Below are 14,205 nucleotides of genomic sequence, written 5' to 3' on the forward strand. Positions count from 1 at the left end.
CTTCCTACCTGCTAAGATTGAGCAAGGGGTTTACTGAGTGACCAAAAAGAATGTAGTTTTAACTGCCAAAGTTTATTCTGTTAGCCCTCATGCAACCCCAGTGAAATCAGTAGGCTGGAGTGGGTGTACGAGCAGAATTTGGTTCATTTGGCCAATTCAATCTATTTTAACTACAGTCTCCCTCCCCTGTGCCGAATTTCACAAGAAATCTCACACTGCTGTTCAGGTGCATGAACTAGCTGAGTCTCCCTTTGTTTATCTCCTGGCTTCTCTGGTTGTGTGTGAGTCACTTATATTATGAAAAGAGCAGAAGCTGGCAGGAGAGGGGAGGCACTAGGAGAAAGAAAATCTACCTTCCACCCAGCTGCAGATCAGGAAAACTCCCCATCTCATTTCCTCTTCTCACTGAGGAAGATGGGAAGATAAAATCATGAAGTAGGACTCGTTGAGGCTGCTGCAGTGAATAGAGTAGAATCTGCAATAATGAAGAAGAGAATTTGAAAACATACTGAGTAGGCAGGATAAGAGAGATTACAGTGCTCCACCCAACATCATATCTTTTGTTTCCTATATCTCTCCTACCTTAACATATGCTATATGAAGAGGTTGACTGGTGAGATGGCAAGGAAAAGGACTTGCCAAAAAACAAAGCCATGTTGCTGCGCCTTTTCCTTATAGCAAGTCTTTCCAAATGATGGCTTGGGTGACCAGTAAAAATGCAGTGGCCAAAGAAGACACATGCACAAATGTGTATCATTTTTCAAAGTGGTGCTGGTGTAGGAGGCGTAATTGTCCACTAAAGTCTTCTGGGCTGTTTATGGGGCACAAGCATTCTTACTCTTGTTTATTAGATTGCAGCCCTTTTATTATAAATTTGAGTTCTTTCTATAAGTCACTTGACAATCACAAGTTGTTGTTTTTTTTAAAGTCTGTCTGTCTTAGGCCACGTGAAGAATTTGTGGCATTTCTAAAGAAGGTGCCAGTGGCACTGCATGAACTTTTAACAGTGTCGGCTGCCACATCACAAAGTATACAATAGGCACTGGACTAGAACCATATGAGTTCAAATCCAGTCCTGGGTAGCTATTGCTCAAGGGTGAGGCTGGCAGGTCAGTCAAGCCAAAGGCATTTGGACCAAAGCTTAATGTCTAGTTTAAACAAGAGCAGGGTCACATATTTTCCTAAGCGGTGTTAAAAAGCAAGAGCTAGCAAATGCATGACTGGACCCTCGTGGTGTTCAGCTGATGGTGTAGTCAGCTCAAACTAGTTCCATTTCGTCCTCTTCACTGACATGCTGCCTTTGCTAGTTCTGAGATCACTTCGAGCAAGTTCCTTTTAGGAAGCTAATGTTCTTTATGTGTATTTTTTTTTTTAACCTCAGTCAGCACCTGCTGATTAAAACTAGCAAGGACTCCCTGGTCCAGTATAACTGAACATATTTAATAAAACCCCAGATCTTCCACCTTGTCAGCAGTGTGTTGCTGACAATAGCTAAAGCAAGCTACTTTGAACATGTGACAAGCAACTGCTTTCGGTTCCCATTTCTCACACTGACATGAATTAACTCTTTTGCAGCAGTTTAATAGACACTGGCAGCTGGAACACACACACACACACACACACACACACACACACACACACACACACACACACACACACACAAAGAATGCAATGGTGCCTGTGTTAATATTTTTGTGTGTTACAAAACAGCTGTAGGGGAGACTTGAGCTCCTGAGTTAGGTGGTCTAGTTCCACATATGGACACTCAAATTGACAAGCAGGCATCTACCATGAGAACTGGATTTCAGTGCTTAAGTGCAGAATTAAGCACCTTAGTTTATGCCTCAATCCTATAAACTCTAATGGGGACTACTCCCAGTAGGAAAGCAAATGTTTGCAGGCTTGGGACCTCAGGCACTCACGTTTAAAATATGGACCCATTCTGTCTTTCAAACTCCTATTGTCACTTTTATTTTATTTGTAAAGTGATTTTAAGATGTGAAAATATAATGCATCTAACTTCTCTGTGTTGAAGGGTATGGCAACATTGCCCCCTTTCAACCTGAAATTTCAGGGTGCTAGCGATGTTCCAGCTGGAAGTAGAAATTAGTGGAGTCTGGTATTTTCTTTGATGCATTCTTATTTACTTACAAAGAATGTACAAAGTCCAGCTTTGCCGAACGCAGGAGGAACCAACAACAAGAAAGAACAGTTTCTTATCTTACAACCCTAACCCTCTTTAGCCAACAGACCCAAAAGCTCTTGCTCTAGCTTTTTCCCAGGGTCACACTGTGTGCACAGGCTACTTGGGTTTATTAATTTTTGCCTCTGCCTCTCTCTCTCAGTTCTTGTCTGTTCTGAGTTTCTGTGTGTTCTGCCCTCTCTCACCCACACCTGGCCACGTTACCAAGTGGAAACCACCCCCCCCCACACACACACAACTCACATGGTGCTAGTTTCTGGGCAAATTTGATTAGGTCTTGTTTTAGGTGTGGCCCCTTTAAATGTTTCTTAAGTGAAAGGCACATTCACACATCAATTTGATTCAACCCATAACAAGATTTCACCCATCTTATATTGGTACCAGTACACTTATTACTATTATAAGATTTTATTTAATTTATGTAATGTAAAATTTCAGTTACCAGTTATGTGGTGCTCATTCCCTCCTCCCATATGGAACAATAGAAACATGTTGACATGTATTTACATAAAATATCACGCTACACTCAATTTAAATTCCTCAAAACTAATTTGATACCCTGCTTTGGCTAGAAGAGGAAAATGGGCCTAAACTCAATTATTCTTTGTGGAGTTGAGGAGCTTAGACATCTCTCTCTCTCTCTCTCTCTCTCTCCCTCCCTCACACACCCACTCTCTCATACATACAGAAGTGTTCGTTCCAGGGGATGAATTATACATGGACTATAACATTCTACTGTAGGGCCATGATTCTGAAGATCTAATAACACAGCTCTATATCAATAAGAATAAATAGCAAGCAAGTAGACTGACATTTCTGTTGTTCATGTGAGTATATATTTACATACATATACAGTTCCTCTCACAGAAACAGAATTATTATGAAACAGAAATTCTGTATTAACAAGAGAAAACAAAGGTGAAGATGTGCCTGATCATTTGCCAATAAATCAACTCCCAAAAATGAGCTGCACTGTAGATCTCACAGCTAGGGGGTAGACACAAGCAGAACAACCACTGTTTGTAGGTCTGTGGTTTTACCCACTCAGGGTACCCATTAACTCCAGTGATCAGTGTAATCTTTTCAGTCAATTAATATTGCTTCCTGAGAAGGTGCCACATCATCAGACACCACTGATTGGCCAATGCTGTAGTAATGATATTCCAGCTGGTATGCCAGTGCCAGAAGTATCACATTTTCCAGGAATGAAAGCAAAACATGGCAGGCCCCACTGGCTCTGGGTTTTGTTTTTTTTTTGGGTGGGGGGGGGAAGACATGTGGGGGGAGTCGCAGAACAATGTGTAACTTAAATAGCTGGAGACACTAAGCCTCATTGTTTAAACATTTCTCATACTGATGTGGTTTAACAAGCCTGCAGCCTAGACTGAACATTATGTAGATTTCTGTGTAAGTTGACTTACCACCACCTTACTAATCATGTGGTTAACCAAGCTGAATTAATCACTCTCCCTAACCAAGGTTTAATTTGCAGGTCTCTGGGTGAAACATCCCTTTTCTGATAGGCTCAGCCTCCAGGAAAGCAAACAGGAACAATCATATCTATTAGAATAACTATTATTAATATAGCTGTATAAGTGTATAAAGCATTTTACAGGGTCTGGAATGCACAAATCAAAACTAGCATAGTCCCTCTTCCATAGATCTTGCAATCTGAGGGCCGTGTTTTGCAGTCTTTATTCAGGCAATATTTCAGTTGACTTCATTCATATAGACTTAAATGAGAGTTTTGCCTGAGTAAGAACCGCAAAATTTGGTCAGATTGTGGGATTGTTAAAACAGATATTTTCAGTAACAGGTAATACAAATAAGGAACAGTTATGCAAGGCCACCATAGTGAGAGATATTTTGTCCAAAGGATTGAAAAGTGTTACTTACATTTCATCAGAAGAAACAGGACACCAGTGGTAGGCCTGAGGTAGCATATTGGCTAAAGAGAGTGTCAGATCTGATCCATTGCCACTATGGGAAAAGAGGAGATTGGAAAATATTTAATATAGTGCTTTGATGTATTGCACAGTGGGTTGACCAAATGTGCAAATGTAGGGCATAAAAACACCATCATCACAATGATGAATATAATGAACTAAGCCAGGCCCTTGATGCTTCACTGTTGTTGCTCCACACAGATTTTACTGCAATGCAATTCTGCTCTTTTGCAGTAAGCTTTGATAAGCACACCGGCTGGGCTGCCAACATTTTAGCCTTCCATGTGTAAAGCTATTGGCCTCAGTAAATGTCAGGACCATGAAACACCAAACCCAGGAACAACCAGGAAGATCAGAGCTGATCTTATTTGCATACGTACTCAGTCTGTATTTACATAAAGGACCAATAAGCTCTTCAGAAAACAGCAATACATTGGTTTATTTTTTCATGTTCCAGGAGCTTTCTTGTTACTTTCAGGATGATATTTTAATGAGGTTTTATTTTACAAGACAGTGGCTAATTTAATCAATTCTCAATAAGCCTACACCGAAAGCAAGAAAAGATTTATGTAAATTTAAGCTTTTCATATCAAGGCAAGGGAGAAGTGAAGAGTCATTCATCTGCTAACTCTTGGCATCAGTAGTTATGTCATTCCCTGTTCTGTAACATACTGTAAAGCTGTGTCATGCAAGTTTCTTCAAAAGCCTAGAATTCGTGTTTGTTTGTTTGTTTATTTTGGAGTCATAGCGAGGGCAGCATAAAATAGCTACAAGGCAATTCCCGTTCAGTAAAATGGAAGGTTCATAGGCACTTCATTCAATACAATGTGGCTCAAGAGGATATCCTGTCAACCAATGATAACAAGGGAAATAAAGTCACTTCCTCACCAGCTGTTTGATTCAGGTAGAAAAAGGAAGTCTTTACTTCCTCATGTTTGCTCTGCCTACCACCCCCTTACTAATAAATGCAGAGTGTAGTACTTAAGCTGGTTTTTCCCTCTGTATTTTCAATCAAGAATAGTTGCATTGTTAATGCATCACTGGGCTCAGCGTATGGGAAATATTTAGTTCTACACAGCCTAAAAAAAGCTGGGTCTTGCCTCTCTTTTGAACAATTCAGGATTATTATATAGCAATGGTACTGAGCCTTTATGAATTTGCAGCGATATTGTCCTTAACTGATGATTGGGCGGCCAACTAGAGATTGTGGGCCAGAGCCTCTCTCCAACCTGTGTGTGTGTGTACGGTGCAACACACAGCAGAACTGTCATGGGGAGCCCTTGCAGGCTGGCCATGTAGAACATCATGACCAAGACTTCCATGCAGCTTAGACAGTTTGGTAGTGATGTATACGCTGTCCCCTAGATCTATTAGCCAACCCTGTTCCTACTGTAGAAGAGAACGCAATAGCTACATGAGAATTCCGTCCCTCTCTCACCACCCCCTTCCTTTATGGAAAAGTCCAGCATAGATTTAAATGGATTAAACTAATGGAGGTGGGATGGGTTTGATTTGGTTTTTAATAGAAGTGTAATAGGGTTCTAGAGCAATTACTTTAAAAAACCTATAGAGTTTAATAGAGGAGGATCCTTTCCGTAGGGTTTTTTAACTGTCCTATAGAATTCCATTCCAGCATATAATGTTCTATAAGTTCTATAGGCTGCTTTTAAAATTAAAACGTACAAGAGTTACCATTCAGGCCTTTAGAGTAAGCATGGCAGTTCTGCAGAGGCCCATCAAGCTGTGCACAGGGTCCAGGGTCTGAGCCTCTGTGTGGGTGCAAAGTATTTTTACCTAAAGAGACTATTTCTCAGAGGACTTCCAAATGCTTCAGGCGGTTTGTGTCAAGTCGTCTTTTTTGTTTTTATACAGACACTCATTTTAATCAGATCAATTTCATTGACAAAAATCCAATTACAAGTACTGAAGTTCATATACACACAGAATGAAACCTACCTTATGGACCATTCTGTATACAGCTGAGTGTTCTCTTGGCATTAAAAGCAGTTTTCACTGTGGAGCGGGGATGGTCCCCCCTCTTTTGTTGTTTTGAAACATAAAATGGGCATGTGTTTATTTAAAACAGGTTTGAAACTTAAACAAATAGTGACAGGCTGTTCAAACAGGCTTCGGAAATAAGCCTAATCAGGATGTTTGAGAAAGCTAAAAGTGCAACAACAAAAAAAGCATCCATAAAGTAGCTACTTGTAATATATAATACTGAAACCATAAGGCTGAGTTCGTTATTATTATAATAATCTCAATAACAGAAACTATTTCATGCTGAATGTTTTGTGCTGACATTCCTTTTCTTGAGCCATAAGTCAGTGCTTTTGCCTTGTGTATTGTGTTATTGCATCCCTCTAGTCTACCTTCATGCCAGGCACCAAGAGCTCTCTCTATTGGGTTCCCAGCAATAGTTTTTGTAATACATGGGGCTGAGCATTCTCTAAACCTGGGGGTTGGCGTGGATTGATACAGGCTATGTTTCTGCTCCCAGTGGTGTAACGGAAGTAGGATCAAGACTGTAGAAAGAACATCACTGAAGTTTAACATTAAAACCTTTTCATGTGACTTGCATTTCCTCAATACTTTTTTTTTTTTTCTCCAAATTTCCTCTATTCTTTCCCACAGTTTTATTGTTGTATACTGACCTTTGTCCTTATTGTGTTTTTATAAGGCTTGATCTTGAACTCCCTTCACTGACAAAGTTCCCGTTGCAATCAGCGAGAGTCTGCAATAGGGACTGCAGGATTCAGGCCAGTCTGTAATGTTTGCTTGCAGTCTTTGCTGTATATAATGTTATTTCATAGCCTGAGGGAGGAGGACTGAAAAACAGCACAGCAAAGGGAATGTGTTTTACAACCCAACAACAACACAGCAAAACATTAAGATCAGCATTATTAACCTTCCGTTTCTAAAGTTAGGCAGTAAAATAAAAGTGGCCTGATTTTTTCAGCCAGCAGAGCTTCCATGGAAGCATCACTGAAAATCAGACCACTTTTATGTAGGTGTCTATATTTGGATTTAAATACCTAACTTCAGGAACACAAGTTTGAAAATATTGGCCTAAAGGAACAAAATGTCATGAAGAAATATGCATTTTCTGTGCAGTTATGAGTTTTGCCTTAATAAGGAATGCCAGATTTGGTCCAGTTTTACTTATTCTGAAGAAAAAGGGTAAAAGTAAAAACGATTTTTCCATTTAAGTTCATCTCTCTCAGAGCTGAACTTCTACTGAACAGGATTTGAATAGCAAAATGTAAAAAACGTATACGCCATCTTGTGGCAAAAGCTAACGTTTCCATTCTGACCTACAATCACTAGTGCTATCAGATGACAAAGGATAGCATAAAGCCCAATATGTCCACATCTTGTGGAAAACACATAGCATGGTTGAAAGGTTTATTGTTATTACAAATAATTTACATTGTGGCTCTCTCTCCCCCTCTGTTGCTGTAATTCATGAATGCACTTGTGTATTTTAGGAGGCTACTCACCTTGTATAATAAGTAACATTACAGATGACCGAAGACATTTTACAGCAACTGAAAAAGGGAATGTTTATTTTCTACAACAAATTGAAACCATACCACCAAAACCTTAAAGAACAATTGTAGGAGCTAGCAATATACATCAATAGCTGGGTAGCAGAGAATAGGGATTACAACAGGAAACTGGGAACCTCAACTCTATTCCACACTCTGCCACCAACTTAATTTGAGACATTGTGAAAGTCCTTTAATTCTCTCTTCATTTAACTACCCTCAGGAAAAGTATAGGGCTTAATTAATATTTGTAAAGAGAACATAACAGCCATACTGGATCAGACCAATGGGCCATCTAGCCTAGTATCCTGTCTTCTGACAGTGGCCAGTGCTAGGTGCTTCAGAGGGAATGAACAGAACAGGTAATCATCAAGTGATCCATCCCATCACCCATTTCCACCTTCTGGCAAACAGAGGCTAAGGACACTTCAGAGCATGGTTTTGCATCCCTGCCCCTCCTGGCTAATAGCCATTGATGGACCTGTCCTCCATGAATTTACCTAGTTCTTTTTTGTACCCTGTTATAGTCTTGGCCTTCACAATATCCACTGGCAAAGAGTTCCACAGGTTGACTGTGAGTTATGTGAAGAAATACTTCCTTTTGTTAGTTTTAAACCTCCTGCCTATTCATTTCATTTGGTGACCCCTAGTTCTTGTGTTATGAGGAGGAGTAAATAACACTTCCTTATTTACTTTCTCCAAACCAGTCATGATTTTATAGACCTCTATCATATCCTCCCTCCCTCCCCTCTTAGTCTTCTCTTTTCCAAGCTGAAAAGTCCCAGTCTTATTAAACTCTCCTCATATGGAAGCTGTTCGATACCCCTAATCATTTTGTTGCCTCTGAGCTTCTTGGAAGAAAGACACTATGCAAAACATTATTAGTATGATTACTAGTAATTTCAACTGCACAAATGTTATTGTATTCATAATTCACACATAACCTGGGTACTTCACAAAGTTTTCATCTTTTTCCCCAGTTTCTAGATGTTTTGACACCTTTCATTAAAAAGGTTAGTTTTCTTGTCTGTGAAACAGTTTTCTATGCACCTGAGAGACTACAAATATAACAAGGAAATGTAATACTCAGCATGGTCACAAAATAAAAGCTATAATTCATCAAAAAGTTAGGTTCCTAAATCCATATTTAGGAAACTAAACAAAAGTGGCCTCATTTTCAGAATTGCTGAACACCCACAAATACCAGTGACATCCACAGGAACTGAAGGTCCTCAGACTTATTTTATTTATTATTATTATTTGTATTATAGTAGTACCAGGAGCCCATTGTGTTAGGTGCTGTACAAAAAGACGGTTCCTGACTTAAAGAACTTAACATTTTAGTAGCATTTTGTCGACTAAAGAGGTTCCTGAGTTACCTGCACACACTCATGCTTGTCTTACTTTCTCTGAATGATTTGTGTTTATCGTTATTAATGTAGCTTTAATGAACAAACCTGTTTTGTTCCTGTATGCATATCATACTGCTGTGATTCTCATATTTCCTTTTTTATTTCTCTTCCTCCCAACCCAGGATGCCTTTGTGGAATTATACGGCAGCAACGTGAGGCCTTTGTTTGATTTCTCCTGGATCTCTTTGAAGACTATCTTAAGTCTGGCTCTGGTGGGAGCCTGCATCACGCTTGGCGCTTATCTGGGACATAAGTGAAGTCAGCCATTTTACCGTGGATTACAAAAGTCTTACGAGTCAATAAAATAATATGTTTTTTTTCAGTAGCACAAAATTAGTTTTACAAGCAGAAGTTCCTGGCTAAATATAAATCAGCTATTACTGCCAAAGGGAGGTATCATTTATTTTTTACATTGCAGGAAAAAGTTATTTATTAAAGATATTTACATTTAACCTGCTATTTTCAGAAACTCTACAAACAATTTATATCCACATATCACGTAATATTGTTATGAATTTTAATGAGCCCCAAACACTTTGAGCTTTTAAAAAAAAAATTTAATGCAGCTGGATGGATTAAATATACTGACAAAGACCTACCTGCTTTCTCTTGGGGAAGCAGTTGCTTGGGCTGCTTGGGGCTGTATAATTGTGTTGATTTTACTTACAATTTCTCATAGACCCAAGGAGATAGGATCCTAAAAAAGTCAGAGTGAGTGAAATTAGAATTATTTCCAGCTGGCAAATATGGTCATTAGTATACGATTCAATATGGTACATACGTGGTGTCAGAATTGCAACTTCTTGAAGGACAGTCATCTATAGGAGTCTCCTGACAGGACAATGATTTGAAATATGATTGCATATATTTTATGAAAGTATTTTTAAGCTACCAAATTGTGCCAATATATCATAATCATAACAGCATCATCTGAGTAAAACAATGATCTGTCAATTCAGATACTCTGTTTGAATGCATGAAATGAAATCCTTTGGACATGCAAGGAATTACTGTTTCAGTGATTTCCTCGGCAGTAAAATATCTTTTACAGCTACACATACACAAAAAAACCCATGAGACCGTAAGTGCCTGCGCCTCTACAGAGCACAGCTGGAGTCTGGAGTCCTGAACTGAGTCCTCTTTTAGTGGGCTCATAACTGCAACTGATTCTGTTTACGTGCTGAGCTCCTCCAGGGTTTTGAAACCAATTAAGTTTGGTCTCTAAATCCCTGAAATTTGAAAAAGGTTTAAACTTATTTGGCAAGAAACAGACCTCATCCAGATTAGCTCTAACTATCCTTGTTTATCAAATGGGACACCAAAATCGAGTTCATTTTCATAACAAAAAAGTCAGATAATCTGTATTCTTTCCCCATCTCATTCCTTCCCCCCGCCCCACACAAAATATTTCATGCTAATAAGACTCTTCATCGTCTTTATTTCTATAGAGAAACTGTCCTAATCCTCTATCTGGACAGAGACTCACTGACATCCAGATTCCTTAGGTGCCTAAGGTCATTTCAGGGGAGAAGAAGAAAGGGGAAAGGCGGGATTGAGTCAGCTTCTCGAACAATAAATGCAATTTAAATAACATTAATTCAGAATACTCATTATACAGTTTTATAACAACAACTGCATAAATCCTGGAACCATCCATCTTCGACATGTCAACATAGTTTAAAGTGGGCTTTAACAAGCTTTTAGAAAGATTAGAAGTCCAAAAGGAAAAAACATCTGAATTAGGTGTTATGAACTGTTTTGACTTCTATGAATTCCACCTTAAAAATCTCTAGAGGCACGTGTTTTTATTTTTTACTATGAAACTTTCAAAATGTGGATTTGTGGCTAAATGTACATCCAGGGACACATTAGAAAGCTCTGGATAAAAGTACAGTAATAACATACAACTACTTTCAGAATGAAAACAATACAATGAAAAAAACTGTGTAGATTCAACCTTGAGATTTCAATGATATAACTTTGTGGCATTATATTCAAAATATCTGCAGTAATTTAGGAATGTAATATGTTCATTGGTAAGGCTGTAATTGATGTCATGTCTTCAAAGCTGCTTTTTTTAGATTTGTGCATTTCAGCATTGTTATTGCTATTTAGGCATGGCACCTACACTTTCTATGGCAAAGAAGGAGTGAGCTTTGTATTTCAAATTTGAAATAATTTTAATTTTACAGGAACAGTTAATTAAACTAATGTTTCTAAAGAAAATGTGACCTGTTTTTAAACTCTGCTGAGTTAAAAACACCTGAAATGTAAAAACTGTGCGCATTTGTGCAGGGCACTTATGAAAAAATATTTAAAATAACAGGGAATCACAGATTAGGAATTAAGTGTGAGCTTAGTTTTTCCACCTAGCAGGTTTAATTTATGGAAAGCCAGGTTCAAAGCTGAACTCGAATTGGCACTGTACTAATGTTTCAATCCACATTTCACAATCTAGTTCATTTCAATTTGTGCCATTCACCCCCATTAAAGATAATTAATTATTTGACCTTGAACTTTTTCAGTGTTGAATTGTTTGTTATATTGAAAGTTTACATTATCAAAAAATATAAAAAGAGTAACTATAAATTCCTGTGCTGCTATACTACCAAAATCATTTGGATAGAGTTTATTTTGTAGTACCCTCCAGTGGCAAGATTTTTCAAAGCTGCTTTAGAAGTAATATGAAGTAGTCACATTACAGACATTTACGTAGATGCTGCCAATTTGTGTTCTATTATATCTATTCACTGGGATTCCCAGCGTATTAATTAATAACAAGTTAAAAAAGAAAGTCAAGACTGTTAATGGTTATTTTATTAAACAGATAATGGAGCTTTCCCATCCTGGGAGCAGAATTGTACAATATTGTGGCTGCAGTAGCTAAAAGGATAGTTGATGATACATTTATTATGAATCACCATATTAGAAACATTGAATGTATATAAAAGCTTGAACTTGTTTTTAAAAAATCTCCCCCCAGCCCTCTTTCTTTCACAGTGATTCCTGTCTCTTCCATTTTCTTTGTTACAGTATGAAACAGACCTTTCCCCCAAAATGCAGGGCCTTACACTCATGCCCCAAGACTATATTTCAGTTAAAAATCCCTTCTTCTCTCACCACTAATCAGTCCTGGTGGCAGTCTATAAAAAGATGCTAAAAATATAAACAGTTGCATTTCTAATATTGTTTGGCTGTGGAGAACAAGGGAAGAAGTATTAAGAAGTGTAGAGAGGAGACAGATTGTTGAAACATCTTCAGGACTAAGGATAAGAGTGTATGTGAGATTTGGCCATGGTTCATCTAGATGAAAAGAAAAAGACTGATGGGCAGAGAAGACAAACAAAACAAAAGAGTCCCCCAAAATATTCTTTATGTAAAACCTTGTTAATTTTAGCAGCTATCATCCACAACTTGGGGTTTTAGGTCAGATATATATAATGTTACTGTACCACAGATTATTTTTGTCCTTTAATTCTTTTTGTTTTTGTTTTTTGATAAAATAATAAAGAAAAAGTGGTGTTTTGATTTTTAAACAAAGGAATAACTTTATAAAATCATCTGAGATTTGTTATAATTCCATAATGTACAGAGTAAATAAGAGAGGTAAAACAAGTGGCAAGAGTCTAAAACTAAATAGTGAGAAACTACATCAGACACTCAGGATTTTTCTGAATAGTTCAGACATTGGATCTGACAATGGAATAACATGTCTATTGTGGTAATTAAAGCTATAGAGAGAAGTGGGATTGAGAGGCAATTTATAGTGGAGTTTGTGTACACAATCTTGTATGATGCAGAAGCTTGGCCACAACGGTACAAGAAGTAGTTTTCAATCATTATCTACATATTTGTGCATTGACACATAATTACAATTAATGTAATATTTTCTTGGTTTCCTGTTGTAATCTGTAACATCGTGGCTTCCTTGGGGATGTTTTAATAAAGTACAACAGCTATAAAGAATGAAATAATTCCTCTGGAAACAGACTTTTGCATGTGAAGCTCAATAGGGGTGCTATAAAGAGCAGGTTATGGGCCCAGTATTTCTTGTCCTTGTGTACACAAACCTCCCATTCACTTCAGTGGGAGTTCTACATGGCAGTGTGGTTGGCCATGCATCTGCACTAATTTCATATCCTAAAAAGCCTTTTAAATATTGATGAAAAAAGTGTGAAGTTGCATGTGTAAAGAGCCTGGTTTTCTAAATTCTTTTAAAACAAGATAGCAAATGGATTCATTCACATTATATGTTAGTCACTCAATGCCATGTATGATAAGTTAAACTTTTTTGGATTCATAGGAATGTAAATATCCTCTGAAGACAGAAAAGTTCAGTTTTCTCTTGCATTCCTATATATTTTTACAACAAAACCAAGCAAAAGGGACGCAAGGGAATCAATTTAATCCACATTTGTTTTTAAAATGTGCTCCTATGCTAAAAGTTAATGCAGCTTCATCCTGGAGTGAAATCCTTACAACCAAGTTATAAAGCATTAAGAACGCCACATATAAAAAAAATCTTGTATATTTTTATTATTTAAAAAGCATTTTTTCTTTTCTTTTGAATATTTGACTCTTAAATATCACCAGCATCATTGTATATAAGCAGATATAGATTATCCATTATCTTGGATGGTGTACGTAAGGTAAAATAGTTTGCCAGTTTATTATCATTTAATATGATTACATTGTTCTTTGTGTTTAAATTGTTTGTTATAAAAACATATTGCCATTAAACTTTCCATGTCTGTCTAGTTAATATTGTGAAGGAATAATAAAGTACACTGTAAGTAACTTGTTATGCATTTGAATTGTTAGTAACATTTTCCTTTTTCCTTTTTAGCAAATATGGATATGATCCAGTAAATACTAGAGTGTAGCATTTACTACTTAATAGTTGTTGACACTAGGCTGCACATTAAAACCATCACCCTGCAATGAGCTCTGTGGAAGCATTACCAACTCGCATGATTTTAACTATAAATCTCTTAACATTTAATGATTTTCCTAAAGCCCTAGTTACGGGAGTCATGTGAATTGGGTCCCATGCCTTCATGGTTGCAGAGAGACGCTTCAAAAGCCAGAAGGCATAT

General features: G+C 37.6%; 1 protein-coding gene and 1 long non-coding RNA gene across 5 annotated transcripts in view; one reads left to right on the top strand and one right to left on the bottom strand.

Moving 5' to 3' along the window:
• Positions 1–13,891, top strand: part of BCL2 (BCL2 apoptosis regulator) — a 121,944-nt gene extending 108,053 nt beyond the window's left edge. For 3 of the 4 annotated variants that reach the window (XM_067567932.1, XM_067567934.1, XM_067567933.1), the window contains exon 3: positions 9,232–13,891. In XM_067567932.1, coding sequence (XP_067424033.1) covers positions 9,232–9,366 — 135 coding nt within the window. In that variant the 3' untranslated portion in view covers positions 9,367–13,891. Of the gene's footprint in view, positions 1–6,829; positions 6,969–9,231 lie in introns of those variants that run through there. The other variant, XM_067567937.1, reaches the window with a different exon arrangement.
• On the bottom strand, positions 187–9,285 carry LOC137166285 (uncharacterized). The gene is made up of 5 exons (XR_010923627.1): positions 9,155–9,285; positions 7,650–7,697; positions 6,804–6,977; positions 4,100–4,183; positions 187–475 (listed from the first exon to the last, which is right to left on the bottom strand). It is a non-coding gene; the product is annotated as an uncharacterized lncRNA (long non-coding RNA).
• Positions 13,892–14,205: the final 314 nt, after the last annotated feature.

The sequence above is a fragment of the Emydura macquarii genome, unplaced genomic scaffold (genome assembly GCF_026122565.2).
Source record: "Emydura macquarii macquarii isolate MOO-44397 ecotype Brisbane River unplaced genomic scaffold, CSIRO-AGI_Emac_v2 contig_2825, whole genome shotgun sequence".
NCBI classification, from domain to species: Eukaryota; Metazoa; Chordata; order Testudines; family Chelidae; genus Emydura; species Emydura macquarii.